Genomic DNA, 27,099 nt, shown 5'->3' on the forward strand with positions numbered 1-27,099 from the left:
ACCAAATAAAATATCCTTTGAATTATGGTTTACTTTCCTTTGACTAGTTTGAATATATTCCGTCTAACCCACGTAAGTTGATTCATTTTGCGAATTGCGTTCTAACTGGTCAAAATATATTATAACTGAAAATCCATTTCAACCGTAAGTTGGTACCTGGTAAGATGTAGAGGTTAGGTTTTCGTGAAAACGTCACTTGACTAGTAAATTGGGTTAATACAGTACTAGCAAATATTTACGCCTTGTTGAATCCTAAAACATTCGTAATAACATCAGAGCAGTCAAAATTCAACTTAAATATTACTACTGGCCAGGGTTGCCAATATTCTGGCGATGCTGACCCGGAGATTTTTTTATGTGGATAGGGGGGGGGGGGGGTTAATTTAAAAAAAATCTTAGAAATACAGAAGAATTAAAAATAATGAAGTAAATGCTTTATAAAATTATATAATGTCTTACAAAAACTTAATTTTTTCAAGTTATATTTTATTTCTCTGCGCATATTGAATTAGGGACTTCTGTTCTGGGGCTTTTAAAAATGTGTAAAAAATTTCGTAATCCATATAAAAATTAAGCCGAATTGCCAGTTCGGACGTAACTAAATTTAAGCGCATTATATTTGTCATTCCTCCAAATGGATTCCATTATAGAAAAAATGCGTTCAACAAATGCATTGCTGATTTGGATAGACAAAGCTTTCCATAATATTTTTTTTAATTTCAGTTGTTTTCGACTTAAAAATTGTCACCCAAATCTTTACATTTTTTTTATATACATTTAGTAACTAGTGGTTTTATCCGGCTTCGCTCCGTATTTGTAATAGTAAACATTAATTTATTTTTTTATTAAATTTATTTAAATAAAAAAAAAATATTCAACGATATCGATATCGTCGTCATAGAAACTTTGATTTGTTTTCGATGTGCCCAACAAACTTTATATACATAGTTACAAAGTCTCTTTCGAAACTATACTTATATATTTGATTAAGTTTTCCCACCACGAATGATAAAATTTGACCACTGACCCGGAGATTTTGTTTGTAAACCCTGAGCCCAGAGATCGACCGTCAAACGCAGTCTCCGGGTCAAAATGACGGTGTTGGCAACCCTACAACTGGCGCACATTGTTGTAAGTGAATTTGCGCTTGTCTTGTTATATAAAAGGCTAACGCGTGAGAGTGTATGAAGTTAAGTCCGTAAACCCTGCTCCGTCTCTTTTTATCCCCTTGAAATCGTATATCGTGGAAAGAGACGCGGCATAGTTGGGGCTTTGCACATGTCACTGTACGAAGTACTCTCTCACTATGCTCCGTATCTCTTTCTCCACTTGGAATCGTGGAAAGAGACGCGGCATATTATAATAATATTTAATTCATTTTCTTTTAAAAAAAAATTGTATGTTAAATTTATTATTTGTTTATGTCGGCCGATTAAATGGAGTGCACAAGTACATATGTACACGCAAAATCCCTAGTAAGATATAATTTACTAGTTGAATTGTATTCGAATATGAATGAACTAAAATGCCAGTTGGAATATAAGTACCCATAACAATGTGAAGATTATCCAGTTGAATTTGAAATAGTTAGAAATTAAATCATTATTTTATTTTTCTAAAATAATACATTAAATACAAAATTGTGTTTATTTAGAACGTGCATCCAGCATCAGCACAGTTATCGGTGGGTTACTCACTTGTTTACAGGAAATACAATATTTTGCGGGTCCAAGGTTGCCTTCCTCTACGAGCTGATTGCATCAATTTTAGAATGGATTGTTCCATTTACGGAATAGATTAGGGAGTTGAGTCAGTTTCAAGCCAACTTTTGTTGACATCGGTTGCGACCCAAGATAATTATATATTTTTGTGCATAAAAAAATATATTTATATAGTGCCGCCTATCAAAATGACGATAACATTGGTAGACATCGGTATATTCGTCACAGTTTTTTTTATTGGTCTTTATTACTATGGAACGAGATTCTATGATCATTTTAAAAATACTGACGTTAAGCATACTAAGCCACCTTTACCTTTTTTGGGTTCGATAACTAACATCCTTCTTAAAAAAGAGGACTTGTTTCAGTTTTTTAAAAGAACTTACGACGAGTTTCCGGACGAAAGGTGAGTACTTAAAATTTGCACACCTGCACACATGCATATTGCCTTTTTATTTTAATGTTGTTTTCCATATAAGATACGTAGGTCTTTACGATACTTGGATCCCTACGATCATGATAAGGGACTTGGAACTGATTAAGCAATTGGCTGTCAAAGATTTTGAAACGTTTCATGATCATCGCACTTTCGACCTCGGAAATCAAGATGACCTGTTTGCATCTAATCTGTTTGTCTTGAAAGGTATATAAAATTAAATTTTGTTAACAGTTAAATAAAGATATGAAAACACTCAATTTTTTTTTCACAAAGGTGACAGATGGAAGGAAATGCGTGCTGCTCTAAGTCCAGCATTCACGAGTTCAAAAATGAGGAATATGTTTGATTTCATTGAAGAGTGCGCTAAAAATATGACTGAATACTATACGAATGACAAAGAAGTCAATGGTAGATACTGTTTCTAAGTATATGTACATTTGACATTGATCTGATTTTAAATAAGGTATTTTCAGAAAGGGGATTTGTGGAGATAGAGGTGAAGGATTCTATGGCAAGATACACTAACGATGTGATCGCATCTTCAGCTTTTGGTATTCGAGTGAATTCAATCAGGGATAGAGATAATGAATTTTTCAATTTAGGTAGACTGGGTAGTGATTTCGGTGGAATACAAACGATAAAGTTCATGGGATTCGCCCTATTTCCAAAGCTCATGAAAGTAAGTTAGTTTAATTTAGACCGAGCGAATATTTAAAATACATAGTACTCATTTATTCCTTTCTTTAGTTGTTGAATGTTCCATTTATGAGACCAGTCGTCTCTAATTTCTTTAAACCTCTGATAAGCGATGCCATTAAAAACCGAGAAGAGACTGGATTGATTCGGCACGATTTAATCAATTTGTTGATGGAAGCTAAGAAAGGCACTCTGGTACATGATGCAACCAGTGAATCATCTGAAACTGGCTTTGCTACAGTTCAAGAATCTACCATTGGACAACGGAAAGTTGTCAGAAGTAGGAACAATACTGATACTACTATTTTGTTTATGACATACATAATATATTAAGAGAAATACATATATGTATGTAGTATATTAAACTCTTCATGGCATCTATTCAGAATGGACTGACACCGAATTGGCTGCTCAAGCTTTTCTATTTTTCATTGCTGGATTTGACACGTCTTCCACGTTGATTACATTCTTCTTCTACGAAATGTTGCGTAATCCAGATATACAAAAGAGACTCCAGGAAGAGATAGACGAATTCATGTTGAAATCAGAGGGAAAACTCACATACAACGACCTTCAAAATATGAAATATTTAGACATGACAATATCGGGTAAGGATCTCAGTAAATGTTCAATGTGTAAATTGCTGTTTAATACCTATCGATTGATGTTTTAGAAACACTTAGAATGTGGCCACCAGTAGGTGCTGTTGACAGACTTTGCAAAAAGTCTGTCACATTGCCTCCACCAAATGAAAAAAGCAACATTCCTTACAAAGTTGGCGAATATTTTTTTTTTGCAATTTATGGGTCTACTTTGTTTTCTTGAAACTCAACTCCCTGAAAATCACTGTATCAGGTTATTAAAAAACTTCCTGGATGTGTAGTCAAATATTGTCTACATACATACATGTATATACATATGTCAGTAGCGGCTCGTGAGAATTCATAGTGGGTGAGCTGCAGAGTTCAATCAGGCTGGAGTACCTCATTGATAGAGACACGTATTTTGGGCATTTTGCTATTAATGCTAAATTCGTAAAATAGATGCTAATAAATGCTAAAATTACAAACAAAAATGAAATTTGCATAAAATTAATAAAATTAATAGACAATTTAGAAGGGTCTTCCTACCCCTTTGCCTATTTATTATGTGAAGAAATTGAGGGGATAAAACAGAGCTTGCAGTTGACCATAGACGGTGTTTTTCCTGTCGAAACCAAGCAACTGCTTTTGTCTACTACTGTAAACAGTTGGAGCTGTGTATCCAAAAGGCTGCTCAAAAAAGCGTCTTAAAACTAGACTTGCACTCAAGACTAAATGAGACAAATCTATTCCTCCAAACATTGAGTAAACTATTCAATTTATCTGTGGCAGGTACAAAATCTAATATTAATGTTAAAGAAACAGTTTTGTTTTTAAGAAACCTGCCATTGTTTAATGTATTAACAGATGCTCAATGTTTGGAAGGATATTAGCACGTTTTTAGACAATCAATAGAGAATATAAAAAGTGAATCCACGCCGGATATATTGCTATTATTGATGGCAACAAAAATTAAATATGAAGAGTTTGGTTGTGCAGCTCTAAAATCCATTTGGTGTCCCGTCAATAGTATGGATGCTGAAAGGTATTTTAGTAAATACAATATAATAGTTACCGATCGTCGCACGAATCTCAAAAAAGAATCTGTAGAAATATGCTCCATGTTCAATTTTAATAAATTTTAATTGGTATTATATTTTTATATTCATATTTTTGTGTTAGTATTTTTATATTCATGTTTTTTTCATTGTAATTTTAATTCCAAAATATTTTTAAATTTTTCTATTTTTTTTTAATTGTTGTGCTGTCTTTAAATTGTATATATGTACATATGTATATACATTTTATTAAAATTCATCGAAATTTTTTATTATTTAAAATTAAACTCTTCATAAAAATAGATGCTAAAATTGAACATTTTTAATGCCCTAAAACGCTGAAATACAAAATGAAAATGCTAAATTTGACAAAAATTGATGCCCAAAATACGTGTTTCTACTCATTGACCATACCGGTGATCAAAAGAAAACAAAAATAGCATGCATATGTATTATACTGAGGTCTGCAGCCCCACAGCCCATGTAAAGTGAAATATTGATATTGGCATCAGCGGTTCTATGGAAATGTGCCGTGGCCGCACCAAATTTTTATTTATGTATTTATGGTGACCCTGATATACTATGGTGTTCAAGTTCGGGGAGTTGGGTTTCAATGAATGCATTGCCACCCGCTATTTCTTTTATACATATGGTAAATTTTAAATATTGATGAAATTAAAAAAAAAAACCATTCTTTTTGAAGATCAAAACTAATGAATTGATATCGATCCCGATATATGGTTTGCTACACGATCCAAAATACTTCCCTGACCCTGAAAAGTTTGATCCTGAGAGATTTTCCGATGAGAATAAAGGTTCAATAGACCCAATAACTTATTTGCCATTTGGTGTTGGTCCTAGAAATTGTATAGGTAAATATGTATCTGTATGAATAAGACAAAATAAATTTCGTGATAATTGGTAATTTTTATAATTTTTTATAGGATCTCGATTTGCTCTGTTGGAGATAAAATTGATTGCTTTTCATATGTTGTCCAAATTCGATATTATACAAACAAAAAATACGCAAATTCCGATCGAATTTGAGAGAGGAACTTTGCAGTTAAGATTTAGTAAAAATGGATTGCGTCTTGGACTTAAACCGAGATCATTGAATTTAACTTAAGTCAACATTGTCTTTTTTTATTTTGTACACAATGTGATCTAATATCGTATTACAAAAACAATATTTATTTTAATACATCCCACATAAATATATAGGTATGTATAAATATTTTGAAAATAAAAATGTATCAAAACATTAAGATTTGACTTTCAATTAAATTCAAAGCGGCAAGTTTTGTCATGTACGTACATATGTATTACAATAATATTTATAATACATATATGTATGCTATAATATACATATGTATGTATGTTATAAAATAGAATAAAAAAGAACCGTTAATGTTGATCATAGAATTTGTATTATATTTAGAGGTAGGACCGGAAGCGTGCTTTTTTCAAGAAACAGGGCGTTTTGGGTCTATTTTCCAGGAAATAGGGCAAACTACAAAGCTAGAGAACATAAAAAAAGGTTCATCATAAAAATGAACATTGCACGGCGAACAATGAAATTAATTTTTTTTCTGAATTTTATTTACAAGCTTAAAAATTACAATAGAGTTTCTTATAAATAAAGTAATAATCAATGAAAATACACATCAGTTATTTATCAATAAGTTTTTTGCTTTTGTACATTCGATGACAAATTCTTAATATCTGGTTGATATTTCGTCACTTTTAGTAATACACAACTTAGTAATTTAGTAAGACCAACTGAATTCATCAGTCATTCTATTTCGTAAACTACATTTTATAAAATTCATTTCTGAAATTTATGACTCACAAGCATACGTAGAAGAGAAAATTGATAATATTGCCTTCGCTAGTTTTTTTAAATCGCTTAAGATTTCTGGAACGTCATTCTTATTATTTCTTCTTCTGCATTTTTGTTAATTATGTTCGTTAATCGATCACTTTCAATTATTTCCAAATCATTTCTCATATCAACAAAGTTTTGTTTCCATATCGAACTCGATTGGAATTCGATAAATTGCAATTCAATGTCTTCCAGATTTAGCCACTCAAAAATCTCCAAATTGAGTTCATCTGCTGATAGAATGTCTGGATATAAAATAAATTTTGATGTATTTTCAAATCTCCTGAATTGTTTGAATCTTGAAAAAAACTCGTTGATTACACTGAGCAACAAAAAATCACGTTTTTGAGTTACCAGAGCAGAGACTAACCAATCTTTACTAGGTTTGACCCACTGAATTCGAATATGATGCTGATTTTTGTTGTTTGGGTCTCCTTTGCGAGATATGAGCGTTTAAAAAAATGCGCACTTTTTACAGATTTTTGGCTTTTAAAATGCTTTGATTAAATCAAACATAAAAATAATTGTTTTGTTAAAACCTTGCAGTTTAATATTTAATTCATTTAAATGTAAACACAAATCAGTAGTTGAACACACGACAGATTTCGTTAGGATGTCTTTGGGGTCAATCATTTGCTTTCTGTTTCTGCCTGACCAAATGTAAATTTTGGAGACAATAAAATATTTGGTCAATTATTATTTAAAGTTCGTCATTGACTACATATCTATATATGTACATATATAAGAATTTAATTTTTAATGTGTTTAATAAGTTAATTTGATTAGTGAATAATTTTGTTGGATTAATAAAAAAAGGAAATAATGAAAGTGTTGTTTAATTTTGAACACATTATGTTTATTACTATTTTTACATAATACATAAATAAATTATCACAAATAAGTAAATGCTACTTATTCTAATTATTGAGATCGATATAAGGAAAGTAAAAGTGGTTTAAGGGAAAAATTCCGGGACTTCTACAGAACATTGAGCTTGATTGGGATAATCGCATACAGATAATGCGGCATTGAATTCCAGATTGGATGGACATTTGTGTCGAAGTGGAATTCCATGGGAACAAATGTAAAAGTGTTGGCAACTAGTTGGATCTGCTTGAATTTCTACAAAGCCGACATCTGAAGAAGTTGCACACATTACAGATTTTATTGAGGCTTTGTGTGTGTTTCTGAAATGATCTGTCTTTGACGCGACTTTGCATCCTGCAACCGATGGGTGATCGCATACTTTCTTAGCTGGATTGAAATGCAAACCAGCTGGGCAGTCTCTGCATATCGGAGGCAAAGTTTCGATCACGCAGTAGTAGAAAAGTTCACAATCATCTGGGTGAGGCAACAGCCTGTCATCGGGAAGAGTTTGAGCACACGAAACTGGTGTGACGCTGTTCTGTATACATCTTTGGGAGATATTGTTCTCGTGAGGAGTGACTACTTGTTCAAGCTCGGTTTTGCCAATGGTTCTGATTATCTTGTTTTTAATGTCTACCTTGTATTTGGTTTGGTTGTCAGTTATGCATCCGCCGTATTGTGGGAAGTCGCATCGTTTGGATGCAGCTCTAAAAATCGTTCCGGGTGGGCAAGACATATGGATGAGTCGTCCCCAGTCGCAAACGTAGTACTTGGTACAGTCCTTTGGATCAGGTTTCAGATCCACATATACTCCATTGTGGTCATTACACTGTTCGATTTCTTTCTGCATTCTGGATTCAACAACGGTCTCTGTTCGGCATCCGGCTACCTCTGGGAAGTCGCAGACTTTCTTGTTGGGGTTGAAATGTAGATTCGCTGAACACTCCTGTCTATATGGAACTCCATGCGAGCAGATGTAGAAGTGTTGGCAACTGGCTGGGTCTGCTAGAATTTCTGCCATGCCGACGTCTGAAGTAGTTGAGCACACGACAGATTTCGTTGCTGCTTTGTCAGCTACAGCTACACTCAGCCCGACAGATACCAGAAAAACTATCAATTTATGGTTAAGCGCCATTTCGTATCTTTGGTAGTGTGAGACTGGTGTTTGGCGTATGTCGATTGATACTTTTTTGAGAGGAAGGCTTGGTTTATATATTATTTTAAAATTTTGAGATAAGACGCACGCTCAATTGTTTTATTACATTTTGTTCCTAATTCCACTTAAATTATTATAACAATTGCTTTGAGATATTTAACACGATTCTTCAGAATTCTTCAAATGAAATTGAAGATAATGTTTTGGTCAATATCTGATATGAGATATTGTTGGGATAGCAGATATTCTATTATATCGTCATTCAAAATCTAATCGATTTAAATACTACATAAACTTGAGATTATAAACTAGATAGTATAAACTAGATAGTATAAACTAGACAGTATATAAATCGATGAATAATTAGCTATATGTGTATATATAATATCCATATTTAATTAGTGTGCATATTTTATAGAATTGAATATTGTAAAATAGCTTATATATTTCAAGTCTTGCAATGTTTTTTAAATTAAAATAAATATTTGGATTTCAATGTTTTGTTTATAAATATAAAGCTTTGTGGAATATCATGAAAAATATTGGCGTCCATAATAAATAGACTTTTTTTTTAAATATAATAATAATTTATGCGTATATCAATTTTTTTACATTTCCAATGTCACCGAAAATAATTTGAAATTATTATATTATTTTATGATATTGATCTAATTAAAGGTTCGACTTAAACAATATTACCAACTTCTGTATTTTCGAAAAATGTCAACGGTTAACAGGTTCGACTTAAAAGGAAATATTATACATACGTATGCATATTTCTTTTAGAAGCAGTCTTTCTTGTAAATGAGATCCGATTAAATTGAGAAATACAAAACATTAAATAGAATGTCACTATATGACTAGTCTTCGGGGTTGGATAAATATTTTTCGCAGAAAATACAGATCACTATTGTTATTTTTTTTTTTAGATAAACTATCCTTTTTTGCTCTCTTGCTTTGAAAACTAATGAAGCGGTTTATTTTTATTTGCATTCGCGTCTCTCCGCCTCTTAATTACATATGCTTACATGGCTATTGTTGTTATTAATTTTTAATAAAGAATTTGGAATGAATGATATTGTATGTATTTAAAGGTAAAAGGGGTATCATCATTCAGTAACGGACCAGAAAAGCAGGAATATCATAGAATGCTTGTTAATTGATAATTTTTTTCGATCGATAAATGATAATCAAACAAAGAATACATAATATATAAACAGGAAACTGTTTTTATATTATCTATATTTTTTTATGAAATTCCAAATTATACACAATAAACAATAAAGTAAAAATCTATCATGTTATTGTCGGAGATAAGGAAAAATTGAATATAGTTAATGATGTGTATATAGATATACATATATCTGTAATTACTAAGAAAATTATTTGAATCATTAATACCAATTTCCGGTCAATATATATCTAGGGATAACAATTTACCGTCAAATTTCATAAACAAGTAAACGGTAAATGATTTTTCCTACTGCCGGTATATCGGTATTTACCAGTAAATGAAAAAAAAAATCGTGGATTACATATGTAACTGTATGTGGTTACTTTTCCTAAAAATGTTAACCAAGATTGAACAATTAAAATAAATCTCGGGTGAATAATGACATAAATGAATTAAAGTAAATCCGTAATAATGAATAATTTTTATTTTTTATTCTTAACCAATCATATTTGTTTATTTAAAGTTTGAACCATTTGAAATTTTCAATCATAATTGAGACAACCTTATCCACTATAATTAATATTATGGAATAATATATCTGTATATGTAGATAGTTAATTCGCGATAAAACAGCTTACGGTAAATATTGAAATATACCGGTATTTACCAATGTTTATATTTTGTTGATTTACCGATAAACCAGTATACCGGTATACCGGTGTTGCAATCCCTAGTAATATCTATCTATACATGTTCATGGGAACATGGAATTTATATGCTCTTTGTTCCACAGGATATCACTTTCTATCTACAGGATAACGTGATACTTTTTTATTTAAATATTTGATGTATTTGCATAGTATATTTTATTGAAATTTTAATGCTTAAACTGCTGAAAATGAACTAAATTGTTATTTAAAAAGAATACTACAAAAAAGATTTAGAGTAAATTTTTATCTTGTCTTTTATATTTGGGCCTCACGGGGATATTTTGTATTCACGGCTGGTTCCTGTACATACTACATATATACATACAAACGTACATAAACACGTACGTACGTATGTACATATATACATATGTATGTACATATACTGATACTGAATTTTGATGCAAAACATTTAAAAATTTTCTCCTTATATTATATTTATCTGCCAAACCAATGAAGAGGTTGAAGAGAAGGGACTTCTTGGAGCAAGTGAATTGGCAATGGGAATTTCACCCACATGCTAGGAAATTGGCTTGAAAATGTGCTGAATATCCCAGACGACAGATAAATGAAAAAAACCGATAATGAAACATACATACACGTTTACACATACGGGCTATGAGAGTATTTTGCAAAGCAAGCAAAGAGACCAAACTTACACAAGACAAAGTCCTACTTCAGGTTGTTGTATTTTGTACAATTTTTTTTTATTACTTAACATCACTACAATATACATCTACATCTAATATATAATTTGGAAAGAGACTTTGTATATATTATATGTATGTAACCTTCGTTCGTTGGGTCGTAAATCTGTGACGCCATCGAACAAATAATTCATTTTTTTTCGATTCAAAGGATTCGAAGTCCCCGGGGGCAAAAGCGCCGAGGGCGAAGCCGTCTTCGCGCTGGGGCGAAGCCCTAGGGGGCACAGCCGCGGGGCGCAAGGCGGCGGATTCTGGTATACATATAATTTTTTATAAGAGACTTACTATATATATTCGTTTGTTCGTGACAGGCAATTTAATAAAAAAAACAAATGAGTATTCAAATAAATTTATATAAAATAAAACTATTCAAATAAATTCAATAAAATGTATACTATTAGATTAGTCATGTTTAAGTAGTTTATATAAGACATACTGAGCGAAGCCGGTTAATACAGCTAGTATATTGTAAACGTAAAATATCAAGAAGATGTGATCCGTTGAGCGGCTTGGGAGATAATTTAATCCAAAAACTTAAAAAAAGAGGACAATATATACATATATGTACATAAATACATACATAAATATAAAGGGAGGTACCACTTTTGGTTAACTTAAAAAATTGAAAAAAAATTACGCAGTATCGATTAGCGTTTTAGTAACTGATACTTAGTTTCAATTTGATAAGTGTTCAAAAAATCTCCAAAATACAGACACATATTTTTTTTCTAGATCATTAAAACGTAATCAATGATCGATTCTGAGTTCGAATTAGTTAAAATCTCGAGTTCAAATTTTCGCATTATCACAAAACTTTTGTTGTTACTACGCAATAGATAAAGTCAAAAATTATTATCGTCATATTAATAGATAATAAAACGTAAATAAATAAAAATATTATCTATAATATATACGTAAGTATATATAATAGATAATAAAACTATTGTTATATATTTTGTGACTATTATTATTTATTGAACTTTTGCTGTTATTTGTTTTTTTTTTTATATATTACTAGTTGTTTTACCCGGCTTCGCTCAGTATTTGTATTATAAACAGAGTAAACATGGCGAATATAATAGTAAATATTCATTTGTTTTTTTATTAAATTTATTTGAATCGAAAAAAAAAATATTCAACAAATTGAATTCTCGTAATAGAAACATTGTTTTGTTTACAAACTTCCCAACCAAAGATACTTACATATTTAAATACATACAAAGTCTCTTTCAAAATTATGTATTAGATGTACCTATAATATCTGTTATATATTTGACCATAAGATTTAAATAAATATTATACATATATGTATATGTATATGCATACATATTTCAATAACCTGACCAAATGTAAATTTTAGAGACAATAAAATTTTTGGTCAATTATTATTTAAAGTTCGTCATTAACTACATATGTATGTAGGTACATATGTTTATAAGAATTTAATTTTTAATTTGTTTAATAAGTTAATTTGATTAGTGAATACTTTTGTTAGATTAAAAAAAAGGAAATAAAGAAACTGTTGTTTAATTTTGAACACTTTATGTTTATTACTATTTTTACATAATACGTAAATAAATTATCACAAATAAATAAATGCTACTTATTCTAATTATTGAGATCGATATAAGGAAAGTAAAAGTGGTTTAAGGGAAAAATTCCGGGACTTCTACAGAACATTGAGCTTGATTGGGATAATCGCATACAGATAATGCGGCATTGAATTCCAGATTGGATGGACATTTGTGTCGAAGTGGAATTCCATGGGAACAAATGTAAAAGTGTTGGCAACTAGTTGGATCTGCTTGAATTTCTGCAAAGCCGACATCTGAAGAAGTTGCACACATTACAGATTTTATTGAGGCTTTGTGTGTGTTTCTGAAATGATCTGTCTTTGACGCGACTTTGCATCCTGCAACCGATGGGTGATCGCATACTTTCTTAGTTGGATTGAAATGCAAACCAGCTGGGCAGTCTCTGCATATCGGAGGCAAAGTTTCGATCACGCAGTAGTAGAAAAGTTCGCAATCATCTGGGTGAGGCAGCAGCCTGTCATCGGGAAGAGTTTGAGCACACGAAACTGGTGTGACGCTGTTCTGTATACATCTTTGGGAAATATTGTTCTCGTGAGGAGTGACTACTTGTTCAAGCTCGGTTTTGGCAATGGTATTGATTATCTGGTTTTTAATGTCTACCTTGGATTTGGTTTGGTTGTCAGTTATGCATCCGCCGTATTGTGGGAAGTCGCATCGTTTGACTGCAGCTCTAAAAATCGTTCCAGGTGGGCAAGACATATGGATGAGTCGTCCCCAGTCGCAAACGTAGTACTTGGTACAATCTTTTGGATCAGGCTTCAGATCGACATATACTCCATTATGCTCATTACACTGTTCGATTTCTTTCTGAATTCTGGACTCGAAAACGGTCTCTGTTCGGCATCCTGCTACTTCTGGGAAGTCGCAGACTTTCTTGTTGGGGTTAAAATGTAAATTCGCAGAACACTCCTGTCTATATGGAACTCCATGCGAGCAGATGTAGAAGTGTTGGCAACTGGCTGGGTCTGCTAGAATTTCTGCCATGCCGACGTCTGAAGTAGTTGAGCACACGACAGATTTCGTTAGGATGTCTCTGGGTTCAATCATTTGCTTTCTGGATTCAACTGGTTTCAAGAGCGCCGTGCATCCGGCTACTTCTGGGAAGTCGCAGACTTTCTTGTTGGGGTTGAAATGTAGATTCGCTGAACACTCCTGTCTATATGGAACTCCATGCGAGCAGATGTAGAAGTGTTGGCAACTGGCTGGGTCTGCTAGAATTTCTGCCATGCCGACGTCTGAAGTAGTTGAGCACACGACAGATTTCGTTAGGATGTCTCTGGGTTCAATCATTTGCTTTCTGGATTCAACTGGTTTCAAGACCGCCGTGCATCCGGCTACTTCTGGGAAGTCGCAGACTTTCTTGCTGGGGTTGAAATGTAGATTCGCTGAACACTCCTGTCTATATGGAACTCCATGCGAGCAGATGTAGAAGTGTTGGCAACTGGCTGGGTCTGCTAGAATTTCTGCAATGCCGACGTCTGATGTAGTTGAGCACACGACAGATTTCGTTGCAGCTTTGTCAGCTACAGCTACACTCAGCCCGACAGATACCAGAAAAACTATCAATTTATGGTTAAGCGCCATTTCGTATCTTTGGTAGTGTGAGACTGGTGTTTGGCGAATGTCGATTGATAATTTTTTGAGAGGAAGGTTTGGTTTATATAGTATTTTTTTTAGTTTGAGATTAGATTACACACTCAATTGTTTTAATTTTGTTTCGGTGCCACTTCCAGATAAATTTTCATCACAATTGCTTGGAGATACAGAGAGCGATTCCTCAGAATCCTTTGAATGAAATTGGAGATTATGTATTAGTCAATGTCCGATATGTCGCATTGACAAAATGACGATATTTGATCACTACCTATGTATGTATATACATACATATGAAATATTTTTATTTGACTTAAGAAAAGGTTTTAATAATAATGATAATAAATTATAATAATAATAAGAAAGTCTAAAAAATAAGATTTAATGGTTTAAAAATAAGATATTTTATTATTTATGATTAAAAAATAAGATAATATTTCAATACAAGTTTGAGCGTTAATAATGTTGGGAATCTCATACAAGACAAATTTCTACTTCCAGTTATTGGATTTTGTACAATTTTTTTTGCTTAATATCACTATACATATTATAAGCGTAATTGAAAATAATTGAAAAGATCAAAATAAAAGTATATAAAATGCAAATATAAATTTTCAGCTCGATACGCTTAGGGCCGGGCCGCACCGTAAAACTTTGTCGGCCGACTAGTTACGCGACACGAGAAAATGTATGGAAATGAGTGCGACAAACAAGTTGATGGATATATTTAAACGGATATACGAAAACTTTATATATTGTTACTACTTATGTACATACCTACATATATGTATAATAGATAAAGTAAAAATCTAACCAACTGCTATTAGGTCAATTGGTTACAGGTTTAAAAGAAAAAGGTAAGAACAAAGTTTTTTTTTTTAAAGAGGTAGCAGTCTTTTCTGCAAATGATTAGATTAAAACATACAGAACATGAAATAATATGTCATCAGTGGCAATGCTTAGATATGATGATTGTTGTTAATTAATTTAGATATTAGAACAGATAAGATTAAATTAAACGAAATAAGAAGTATTATGGCAAATAGGAAGCTCAAAGATCGATTGCCAATCAATAAACTTTGTCGTACGATAAAAGATAGTCAAACAATGGGATTCACGTTTGCTCTTCTAGTAAATACGATGCTGGTGATAACACGGCAGGAAACGGTTTTTTTTTTATATATTTAATGCCAAATTATATAGATAACAAATTATATTATATACAAATTATACAATAAACAATAAAAAATTGTTTTTGTAACAATACAAAATTAATCATATACCTAGTAGTTAACGACAAATATAATTTCCGAGAAAATTATTTGAATTATTTCAATTTCCGGTCAATGCGTATCATCTGTGAATTTTGTAATACACATAATCATAGTATCAATTTTTTTGCTGCTGAATTTTACTTACATATGTATGTATTTCACCATCATATATGTATGTACATAAATATGTAGTATAATTTGTATTTATTTAATAACCACGCAAGCTCATATTATCATGATATAATTGCACTGAAGTACTTATTTACTGTGTACATTGTGTAATGTATAACATGCGTACATATGTATATGTATGTACGTAATGAATTTGATCGATATTTCAATGTTAAAATTACTCATTATTAAACTAAATCTTTGAATTTATTTTGATTATATATAAATTTGGAGATTTTCTGTTAGTAATCGTTACACAATAAAACAATTGATATTATTTTAATATTGAAGTATTTATTTAACATATTTGGGTGCCCATTTTTAAAAAGGTCTTACTACATATGTACATACATATGTATGTACATATTTTGTCTTTCAATTTTCTAATTTAAAAAAAAATAGTTACTCAAGTATAATTTTTAAAATATTGTTGTTTCTGTAGCATTCTGGTTACAATGTTCGTAAGCTATGTACATATGTAGTTCATTGTATCTATCTAAAAGTTGGAATTTTCTTTTGTGTTTTTATTAAAACAACACCTGCATCCATAAGCTATGGAGCCTCCTCTAAGTATTCTAAACAAATAAATAATTCTATTTAAAATTTATCGATGAAATTTTCTAGATTTCCATTTTTAAACCGAGTGCAATAGGTTTATTTCCACTGAATAGTTTTTAACAAATTCAATATGTTGATTTTATACATTAATAATTTGCTCTCCATTACGTAAATAAGATATGCACTAGGGCTTCCAAACCGGTTTAAACCGAAACCGAAAAGCCGGCTTTTTGACCATTTTTCAAAAAAACGAAAACCGGCTTTTTGGCTCGATCAACCGGCTTTTTAAGGTTTTCTTTAATTAATGTTTTTTTCCTCAAAATTAAGAATTTTTATGAAAGAAAATAAATGTGTATAAACGCTCTTAGGTAATAGGCGTATATTTCTTTGAACAAAAAAAAAGCTACATTACTTTCTTTCTTGATCGGTTTCTTTGAGATTTAGTAATGGACCAGGTCATAAACCAATAAAATATTATTGAAAGTATGTAGTTTCAATGACCTACCCAACTTCAGGTATAGAAAGCATAGTTATCTATCGCAAATCCTTGTACTTGAAAACGTCAAAAAAAGTAGTCAAATGATTTATGGCAAAATGTATAGGAATTTCCGAAATATAATTGATTTTTCTTCGAAGGAATTGCCCTTTAAATATTGAGGCCACATACCTACTTTTATTATGGATTTAAAATGTTCGTGATCAAATGAATTTGCCGTTTCAAATGAATTTGTTTCCGAAATTTGCAACGGTTGCTTTTGGATTTTTTAAGCTAAAACAGATGCGTAAAAACAGCTTTGAAATCTCTTTATCTATAATCTATCTAGCTTATTTAAATCATTTAATTATATGTGCGTATTTAGGATCTGCCATTTTACGACTGTGATATATGTACACATAATACAAATTGTATTATTTGTAATATTTGTAATAATAATATAAAGTAATGATCTTATGAAAGTTCATAATGTTTATAACTTAATTTAATTTATAAAAAACTATTTTTTTGCATAATATAGATATATATTATGCAAATATATATGTACATATTTACATTTTTTTTTCGATATAAAAATTTTATTTTTCTAAAACCGGTGAAAGCCGGCCAACCGGCTTTTTATTTGTAAAAAAACCGAAAAACGGCTTTTTATTTCGGGTGGTTCTTTGGAACCCCTAGATATGCACACATGTAATATGTATTTATAGTAATATGTAATATGAAATATGATATGAAAATGAAATATGTATGTTAATTTGAACTTGATTGGTTAGTTCTGGTTAGAAATATACCGAGCAATTCTTTTGATTTGTTAAAATAAAATATATAGATATCATTACGAATATGGAACTGTAAACTAAACGTGAATAATTCTCACGTGTTCATGTAAGTATGTATATCGAGTATCTAATATATAATTTCGAAAGAGACTTTGTAACTATGTATGCATGTAAGGTTTGGGTAGGAGCATCGAAAACAAATCAAAGTTTTTATGACGATGATATCGATATCTGTTGAATATATTTTTTTTCGATTCAAATAAATTGAATAAGAAAACAAATGCTTACTATTACATTAGCCATGTTTAAGTGGTTTATATTACAAATTATATTACAAATACCGAGTGAAGCCGGGTAAAACCACTAGTAATATATGATAATATAATAATATTATGAAGTGTAATTTTGAATAAATCTTTCAAGGTTTTAATAGCATGTATGTACATATGTATGTAGGTATGAATATTAAGAATTGTTCAAATTATGAAACTGTTGTTAAATTTGGAATATATTCAATTTATTAATTTTTTTATACAATATATAAATAATTAAAATTAATTATGAATGCTATTCGATTGAGATTAATATTAAGAAGATTAAATGACATAAATCAAGGGAACAAATTCGGGACTTCCACAGAACATTGTGCTTGGTCGGGATAATCGCATATAGATAATTCGGTATTGAATTCTAGGTCGACTGGACATTCGTGTCTATAAGGAACTCCATGCGAGCAAATGTAAAAGTGTCGGCAACTTGTTGGGTCTGCTTGAATTTCCACCAAGTCTACGTCCGAAGTAGTTGCACACACCACAGATTTCGTTAATTTTTTGTGGGTATTTCTGGAAAGTGCTGGGTTTGGCGTAACTTTGCATCCTGCAACCGGTGGGTGATCGCATACTTTTTTGACAGGGTTGAAGTGCAAACCAGCCGGACAGTCTCTGCAGATCGGAGCCAAAGTTTCAGTCACACAGTAGTAGAAAAGTTCGCAATCATCTGGGTGAGGCAGCAGCCTGTCTTCGGGAAGAGTTTGAGCACATGAAACTGGTGTGACGCTGTTCTGTGTGCATCTTTGCGAGATGTTGTTCTCGTGAGGAGTGACTACTTGTTCAAGCTCGGTTTTGGCAATGGTATTGATTATCTGGTTTTTAATGTCTACCTTGGATTTGGTTTGGTTGTCAGTTATGCATCCGCCGTATTGTGGGAAGTCGCATCGTTTGAATGCAGCTCTAAAAATCGTTCCAGGTGGGCAAGACATATGGATGAGTCGTCCCCAGTCGCAAACGTAGTACTTAGAACAGTCTTTTGGATCAGGTTTCAGATCCACATATATTCCATTGTGGTCATTACACTGTTCGATTTCTTTCTGCATTCTGGATTCAACAACGGTTTCTGTTCGGCATCCTGCTACCTCTGGGAAGTCGCAGACTTTCTTGTTGGGGTTGAAATGTAGATTTCCTAGACACTCTTGCCTATATGGAACTCCATGCGAGCATATGTAGAAGTGTTGGCAGCTGGTTGGATCTGCTTGGATTTCTGCGTAGCCATCGTCTGAGGTAGTTGAGCACACGATGGATTTCGTTGAAGTTCCGTCAGCTTTAGTTACACTTAGGCCGATGCAGACCAGAGCAAATACTAATTTATGGTTAAACGCCATTTTATATTATTTCTAGTCTCAAACGGATCTTTGGTGTAATGGCGATTGATACATTTTCTACAGGAGGGCTCGCTTTATATACTTACTGTTAATTACAATAGGATGTATCGTATCAGAGATAAGATTAGGTATTTTGTTTTTTTGATTCCGTTCTGATGCTACTTCCAGTGAAATACTCTTCACGATTGCTTACAGATATTCATTGCAATTTTAAGAATTCTGATTTAGAATTCTTTCTAATTTGGAGGTAATATTTTTTGCAGTGTACGACGTAGTTTTTGATACTTGGTAAATTGTTATTTATTATTGTAATTATGACATTTAATATTCTTTGTATTGTAGTCGTTTTTCTGTGATTTGGTTATCGGTTTTGTGTATTATAAATGCTTATATGTATATGCATATACATACATATGTATAATATATCATTCAGCAAACTTATAAATAGACTTCGGGTAGAAATAATTGCAAATAGAAATAGAATGTCCATTAGTATTCAAAGCACGAACCCAAAAAAGCATTGTTTTTATAATAATTAATTTTACCATTGTACCGATGACTGGCTGTCTTGTATCGGTGTAGTATATTTTAGTACCAGTATTTTCCCATATATAATATATTTTTTATTATCAGTTATGGTTGTAATAGTTTATCATATGTGGAGGTGAATTTGTGATGTTTACATGCTAGCGATATACGAACCATATCATCTCAATTACAGTAATTATAGTTTTGGTAGCAAATTAAGACTAGCTTATAAAAAAAAGGATGAATAATGAGTCGCTATTTTACTGGAAGACCGATTGTCAATTGATAAACTTTGTTGATCGATATATGGTAATCAAATATTGAAATTCACTTTTGCTTTACTAGTAAATATGATGTTATAAATAAAAGGACAGTTTAATGTCAGTTTAAGCGAGTTGACCATATAAACTTAGTATGAAACCATTATATGAATATATATACATACATATGTTTGTTGCATATACATACATATGTATTAAATGTTTCTAAGAAAATTCTTCGATTGATTGATTGCCCATTTCCGGCTATTATGTTTCATTTAGATATAAACGTGAAGTTTGTATGCATGTGCACTTTACTTCATTCATAGGGTTGCCACCTCAGACTTAGAAGACCACCCAAAGATAATGACACAAAAAAAATATTATTTCTTTTAATTTTATTCATATAAATTATTATTTATGAAAAAAAAAATCACAATTCTACATATATATTATATAAAGTAATAGCAGGTAAATAAAGAAGAAAAATATGAAATCTACATTTATTATTATATATATATGTTATGTGACGAATTGTTTTATTGCTTGCATTGCTTGAACTTTTCATTTTTATGAATTGTTTATTCATTTATGAATAGTTAATTTATTTTGTTTCTTTTCTGTTATTTTTTTGACCATTGTGGCGCATTAGGAATTCTTATAATGGCACAATGGTCCAAATGATATAAATAAATAAAATATTAACTATCAATTAACATATTATAATAAATAATATGTTTATTTATGTAGACTTTTCCATATATATGTTTAACATCGCAGACTTTAATTAATTTTTATCTTTGGATCGCAAACCTTGCTTTGTTTAGTTTAAAATGCTGCAATAAAAATTCCTCCATAGATATATCTCTGTGGGTGATTAAAATATTAGTACTATATAAAAATGCTTATTGATCGTATTATATAATTAAAAAAAAATGTTTGTAATCGTATTTGCAATGTTTGACCATAGATGTCGTCTGCAAAAATTTAAAAGTATATAATGGTTATGTATATAATATATGTAATTTGATATGTTTCTTGATCTGTAAAAAGTACACCCGTCACTTTGGATGCAATCCGTTAGACGAGTGTACATGATTAATTGAATAAATAAATTAAAATGAAAAAAAATCTTCTGGTTTTTTTATAATAGAAATGCATGGTTTTCGAGACCTCTTGAAATTTTGTGCATAGCTCTGATTGCAAATCATCCCGTACCCTATTGTGATTGTTCGTCAATGCACATACGTATGTATGTATTTCTCACAATGTAACAATGCTTTCTTAAACCTTCGTACACCTTCTTCGCTTCAGTAACAAAGTTTTGTACACAAGGCTATTGCCAGATATTTCATACACTAGATATGTGCCACAGACCTCTTTAATCCTTTATTTATACGCTTAGCATACAAATTATGAATTTCTAATATTATTTTTATTAATTTATTATGCACCCAAAGAAAAAAAACTCAAACCCAGAGACCGGATACGACTAGCTGAATCCGGATCGTAAGGGTGACAACCCTATTCATTTACCAAAGTACGTCTGGATTTCCTGAATTGTTATCTCCCTTGTGACACATCGGAAAATACGAATTCGAATATTTTACAGAAATATCCATGCCAAGTTCAATAATAAAAAAAAATCATCGATACCTATAAAAAATTGAGTCACCCCGCATATGAATCGTTCATGTCGTGTTGTAAAACGCTGCATGATTAAGTTATTCTTCAGAAAAATATGTCGAGTACGTTTGCTATTGTGAATTAGACTTTAACAATGGCATTGATAAGGTATACAAATAAATAGGCACCTGGATTATACATATATGATTGTGATCATCATGTGACTCGTACATCTTTTATTTTTTTATAATTTATCGTATATATGTATATGTATCATATATATCAAACAAGTGATATGTGTTTGAAATAAGTTGTGTTGTATCTGATTTTAAAAAATAACAACTTTTTGCAGCCGACACACACACACCTGGGTTCAAATTCTATTACAACTGAAATTCAAATTCTATTACAACAGTATCCGAAAATTAAATGACACAAACCTCACTTAGGTATGGCTCACTTGCGCGAGTTGAATACAAGGGTAGTTCCCTTTGAGGTTATACCTTTTGTATCCTGTTCATGGCCTGTGCTTAAAATACTGGAATGTTTCCACGGCACACAAAAAGTACCATTGTCGTTTTGTGTTTCGTAGATCATATTTTGCAAATGCTATGATTTTTTAAAATTTCTAATTAAATTAACAGAATTTGTTCTAAATAAATTATTCACATATAGATACATATACGTATACAATATTTTGATACAAATTTTCGTAGTATAATAACGTAGTATAGTATAATATTTTTTATTTTGGAAATCCTTAATGTTATTACATTTAATAAACCATAATTAATTAAATACTCATCTATTGAGCTTAAGTTTAGTATATTTTGTTGTAATGTGATTACTGGATACTTTTGGGTTCGATTAGGCTAGGCATCCCGCAACAGATGGGCGATCGCAAACTTTTTTGACGGGATTGAAATGAAGGCCAGCAGGACAGTCTCGGCAGATTGGGGGCAACTTTTCAGTCACGCAGTAGTAGAAAAGTCCACAGTCGTCTGGATGAGATAGTAAACTGTCTTCAGGAATGGTTTCAGCACATGAAACTATTGTAATGCTGTTCCATATACATCTCAGAGAAATTTCGTCGTTGTGAGGGGTCACCACTTGCTCGCGACTCGACTCTACCGTTTTAACCCCAGCATTTGTCTTGGTGGCAATGTGATGAGCATATACTACTGAGTTCGAGTAGGCAAGGCATTTCGCAGCTGATGGGTTATCACACACTTTTTTAACGGGGTTGAAATGAAGTCCAGCAGGACAGTCTCGGCAGATTGGGAGCAACGTTTCAGTCACGCAGTAGTAGAAGAGTCCGCAATCATCTGGATGAGATAGCAAATTGTCTTCCGGAATGGTTTCGGCACATGAAACCGTTGTAATGCTGTTCCTTATACATCTCTGAGAGATTTCACTCTCGTGGGGAGTGACTAGTTGTTGAAGAATCGACTCCAACATTGTAATCCCAGCATTTAACTTGGTGGCAATGTGATTGGCATACCTTTTTGGGTTCGAGTAGGCTAGGCATCCCGCTACCGATGGGCTATCGCACACTTTCCTGACGGGGTTGAAATGAAGCCCGCCAGGACAGTCTCTGCAAATTGGGGCCAGCGTTTCACTCACGCAGTAGTAGAAGAGTCCACAGTCGTCTGGATGGGCCAAAATCCTGTCGGCAGGAATGGTTTCGGCACACGAAACTGTTGTAATGTTGTTCTTTATACACCTCTCGGAAATATGGTCTTCGTGAAGAATGACTTCTTGTTGATGACTGGACTCCACCGTTGTAATCCCAGCATTAATCTTGGTGGAAATGTGGTCTTCGTGAGGAGTAAATACTTGTTGAAGACTCGACTCCACCGTTGTAATCCCAGCATTCATCTTGGAGGCAATCTGATTGACATGCACTTCTGGGATCGAGTAGACTAGGCATCCCGCAGCCGATGGGTTATCGCACACTTTACTGACGGGGTTGAAATGAAGACCGCCGGGACAGTCTCTGCAAATTGGGGCCAACGTTTGACTCACGCAGTAGTAGAAGAGTCCACAGTCATCTGGATGTGCTAAAATCCTGTCGGCAGGAATGGTTTCCGCACATGAAACTGTTGTAATGTTGTTCTTTATACACCTCTCGGAAATATGGTCTTCATAATGAGTAAATACTTGTTGAAGACTTGACTCCGCCATTGTAATCCCAGCATTCTTCTTGGTGGAAATGTGGTCTTCGTGAGGAGTTAATACTTGTTGAAGACTCGACTCCGCCGTTGTAATCCCAGCATTCATCTTGGTGGCAATGTGATTGACATGCACTTCTGGGTTCAAGTAGACTAGGCATCCCGCAGCCGATGGGTTATCGCACACTTTCCTGACGGGGTTGAAATGAAGACCGCCGGGACAGTCTCTGCAAATTGGGGCCAACGTTTCACTCACGCAGTAGTAGAAGAGTCCACAGTCGTCTGGATGTGCCAAAATCCTGTCGGCAGGAATGGTTTCGGCACACGAAACTGTTGTAATGTTGTTCTTTATACACCTTTCGGAAATATGGTCTTCGTGAAGAATGACTTCTTGTTGATGACTAGACTCCGCCGTTGTAATCCCAGCATTAATCTTGGTGGAAATGTGGTCTTCGTGAGGTGTAAATACTTGTTGAAGACTCGACTCCGCCTTTGTAATCTCAGCATTTATCTCGGTGGCAATGTGATTGACATTCACTTCTGGGTTCGAGTAGGCTAGGCATCCCGCTACCGATGGGTGATCGCACACTTTCCTGATGGGGTTGAAATGAAGACCGCCGGGACAGTCTCTGCAAATTGGGGCCAACGTTTCACTCACGCAGTAGTAGAAGAGTCCACAGTCGTCTGGATGTGCTAAAATCCTGTCGGCAGGAATGGTTTCGGCACACGAAACTGTTGTAATGTTGTTCTTTATACACCTTTCGGAAATATGGTCTTCATAATGAGTAAATACTTGTTGAAGACTTGACTCCGCCATTGTAATCCCAGCATTCTTCTTGGTGGAAATGTGGTCTTCGTGAGGAGTAAATACTTGTTGAAGACTTGACTCCGCCGTTGTAATCCCAGCATTCATCTTGGTGGCAATGTTATTGACATGCACTTCTGGGTTCGAGTAGACTAGGCATCCCGCAGCCGATGGGATATCGCACACTTTCCTGACGGGGTTGAAATGAAGACCGCCAGGACAGTCTCTGCAAATTGGGGCCAGCGTTTCACTCACGCAGTAGTAGAAGAGTCCACAGTCGTCTGGATGGGCCAAAATCCTGTCGGCAGGAATGGTTTCGGCACACGAAACTGTTGTAATGTTGTTCTTTATACACCTCTCGGAAATATGGTCTTCGTGAAGAATGACTTCTTGTTGATGACTGGACTCCACCGTTGTAATCCCAGCATTAATCTTGGTGGAAATGTGGTCTTCGTGAAGAGTGACTTCTTGTTGATGACTCGACTGCGCCGTTGTAATCCCAGCATTCATCTTGGTGGCAATGTGATTGACATGCACTTCTGGGTTCGAGTAGACTAGGCATCCCGCAGCCGATGGGTTATCGCACACTTTCCTGACGGGGTTGAAATGAAGACCGCCGGGACAGTCTCTGCAAATTGGGGCCAACGTTTCACTCACGCAGTAGTAGAAGAGTCCACAGTCGTCTGGATGTGCCAAAATCCTGTCGGCAGGAATGGTTTCGGCACACGAAACTGTTGTAATGTTGTTCTTTATACACCTTTCGGAAATATGGTCTTCGTGAAGAATGACTTCTTGTTGATGACTAGACTCCGCCGTTGTAATCCCAGCATTCTTCTTGGTGGAAATGTGGTCTTCGTGAGGAGTAAATACTTGTTGAAGACTAAACTCCGCCGTTGTAATCCCAGCATTCATCTTGGGGGCAATGTGATTGACATGCACTTCTGGGTTCGAGTAGACTAGGCATCCCGCAGCCGATGGGTTATCGCACACTTTCCTGACGGGGTTGAAATGAAGACCGCCGGGACAGTCTCTGCAAATTGGGGCCAACGTTTCACTCACGCAGTAGTAGAAGAGTCCACAGTCGTCTGGATGCGCTAAAATCCTGTCGGCAGGAATGGTTTCCGCACATGAAACTGTTGTAATGTTGTTCTTTATACACCTCTCGGAAATATGGTCTTCATAATGAGTAAATACTTGTTGAAGACTTGACTCCGCCATTGTAATCCCAGCATTCTTCTTGGTGGAAATGTGGTCTTCGTGAGGAGTTAATACTTGTTGAAGACTCGACTCCGCCGTTGTAATCCCAGCATTCATCTTGGTGGCAATATGATTGACATGCACTTCTGGGTTCGAGTAGACTAGGCATCCCGCAGCCGATGGGTTATCGCACACTTTCCTGACGGGGTTGAAATGAAGACCGCCGGGACAGTCTCTGCAAATTGGGGCCAACGTTTCACTCACGCAGTAGTAGAAGAGTCCACAGTCGTCTGGATGTGCCAAAATCCTGTCGGCAGGAATGGTTTCGGCACACGAAACTGTTGTAATGTTGTTCTTTATACACCTTTCGGAAATATGGTCTTCGTGAAGAATGACTTCTTGTTGATGACTAGACTCCGCCGTTGTAATCCCAGCATTAATCTTGGTGGAAATGTGGTCTTCGTGAGGTGTAAATACTTGTTGAAGACTCGACTCCGCCTTTGTAATCTCAGCATTTATCTTGGTGGCAATGTGATTGACATTCACTTCTGGGTTCGAGTAGGCTAGGCATCCCGCTACCGATGGGTGATCGCACACTTTCCTGATGGGGTTGAAATGAAGACCGCCGGGACAGTCTCTGCAAATTGGGGCCAACGTTTCACTCACGCAGTAGTAGAAGAGTCCACAGTCGTCTGGATGTGCTAAAATCCTGTCGGCAGGAATGGTTTCGGCACACGAAACTGTTGTAATGTTGTTCTTTATACACCTTTCGGAAATATGGTCTTCATAATGAGTAAATACTTGTTGAAGACTTGACTCCGCCATTGTAATCCCAGCATTCTTCTTGGTGGAAATGTGGTCTTCGTGAGGAGTAAATACTTGTTGAAGACTTGACTCCGCCGTTGTAATCCCAGCATTCATCTTGGTGGCAATGTTATTGACATGCACTTCTGGGTTCGAGTAGACTAGGCATCCCGCAGCCGATGGGATATCGCACACTTTCCTGACGGGGTTGAAATGAAGACCGCCAGGACAGTCTCTGCAAATTGGGGCCAGCGTTTCACTCACGCAGTAGTAGAAGAGTCCACAGTCGTCTGGATGGGCCAAAATCCTGTCGGCAGGAATGGTTTCGGCACACGAAACTGTTGTAATGTTGTTCTTTATACACCTCTCGGAAATATGGTCTTCGTGAAGAATGACTTCTTGTTGATGACTGGACTCCACCGTTGTAATCCCAGCATTAATCTTGGTGGAAATGTGGTCTTCGTGAAGAGTGACTTCTTGTTGATGACTCGACTGCGCCGTTGTAATCCCAGCATTCATCTTGGTGGCAATGTGATTGACATGCACTTCTGGGTTCGAGTAGACTAGGCATCCCGCAGCCGATGGGTTATCGCACAC

At 34.1% G+C, this 27,099-nt stretch overlaps 4 protein-coding genes across 4 annotated transcripts; 1 reads left to right on the forward strand and 3 right to left on the reverse strand.

The window, feature by feature from the left end:
• Positions 1–1,680: 1,680 nt before the first annotated feature.
• Positions 1,681–6,068, forward strand: LOC143911389 (cytochrome P450 9e2-like). The gene is made up of 9 exons (XM_077430264.1): positions 1,681–2,127; positions 2,201–2,364; positions 2,434–2,568; positions 2,634–2,839; positions 2,908–3,136; positions 3,243–3,464; positions 3,530–3,630; positions 5,199–5,367; positions 5,440–6,068. Exons 1-9 carry the CDS (start codon positions 1,910–1,912, stop codon positions 5,619–5,621), a joined length of 1,626 nt encoding a protein of 541 aa, XP_077286390.1. The 5' UTR covers positions 1,681–1,909; the 3' UTR covers positions 5,622–6,068.
• Positions 6,069–7,179: 1,111 nt separating this feature from the next.
• On the reverse strand, positions 7,180–8,299 carry LOC143911391 (uncharacterized). Its single transcript, XM_077430266.1, has one exon. The coding sequence runs from the start codon at positions 8,263–8,265 to the stop codon at positions 7,333–7,335; it is 933 nt and encodes a 310-aa protein (XP_077286392.1). The 5' UTR covers positions 8,266–8,299; the 3' UTR covers positions 7,180–7,332.
• Positions 8,300–12,332: 4,033 nt separating this feature from the next.
• Positions 12,333–14,214, reverse strand: LOC143911390 (uncharacterized). Its single transcript, XM_077430265.1, has one exon. The coding sequence runs from the start codon at positions 14,165–14,167 to the stop codon at positions 12,635–12,637; it is 1,533 nt and encodes a 510-aa protein (XP_077286391.1). The 5' UTR covers positions 14,168–14,214; the 3' UTR covers positions 12,333–12,634.
• A 3,850-nt stretch (positions 14,215–18,064) lies between these two features.
• LOC143910322 (uncharacterized) lies at positions 18,065–19,141 on the reverse strand. Its single transcript, XM_077428746.1, has one exon. The coding sequence runs from the start codon at positions 19,109–19,111 to the stop codon at positions 18,065–18,067; it is 1,047 nt and encodes a 348-aa protein (XP_077284872.1). The 5' UTR covers positions 19,112–19,141.
• Between the last annotated feature and the right edge of the window lie 7,958 nt (positions 19,142–27,099).

Source organism: Arctopsyche grandis, chromosome 4 (genome assembly GCF_051622035.1).
Source record: "Arctopsyche grandis isolate Sample6627 chromosome 4, ASM5162203v2, whole genome shotgun sequence".
In the NCBI taxonomy this organism is placed as follows: domain Eukaryota; kingdom Metazoa; phylum Arthropoda; class Insecta; order Trichoptera; family Hydropsychidae; genus Arctopsyche; species Arctopsyche grandis.

What these genes read in the sequence shown, in the direction of transcription:
- LOC143911391 (XM_077430266.1), bottom strand. Translation starts at nt 8,265, where the DNA reads ATGGCAGAAATTCTAGCAGACCCAGCCAGTTGCCAACACTTCTACATC.
- LOC143910322 (XM_077428746.1), bottom strand. Translation starts at nt 19,111, where the DNA reads ATGGCGTTTAACCATAAATTAGTATTTGCTCTGGTCTGCATCGGCCTA.
- LOC143911390 (XM_077430265.1), bottom strand. Translation starts at nt 14,167, where the DNA reads ATGGCGCTTAACCATAAATTGATAGTTTTTCTGGTATCTGTCGGGCTG.
- LOC143911389 (XM_077430264.1), top strand. Translation starts at nt 1,910, where the DNA reads ATGACGATAACATTGGTAGACATCGGTATATTCGTCACAGTTTTTTTT. An exon ending in GACGAGTTTCCGGACGAAAG is followed by an intron (nt 2,128 to 2,200) that starts GTGAGTACTTAA and finishes TTTCCATATAAG; the next exon opens with ATACGTAGGTCTTTACGATA. An exon ending in GAATGACAAAGAAGTCAATG is followed by an intron (nt 2,569 to 2,633) that starts GTAGATACTGTT and finishes AGGTATTTTCAG; the next exon opens with AAAGGGGATTTGTGGAGATA.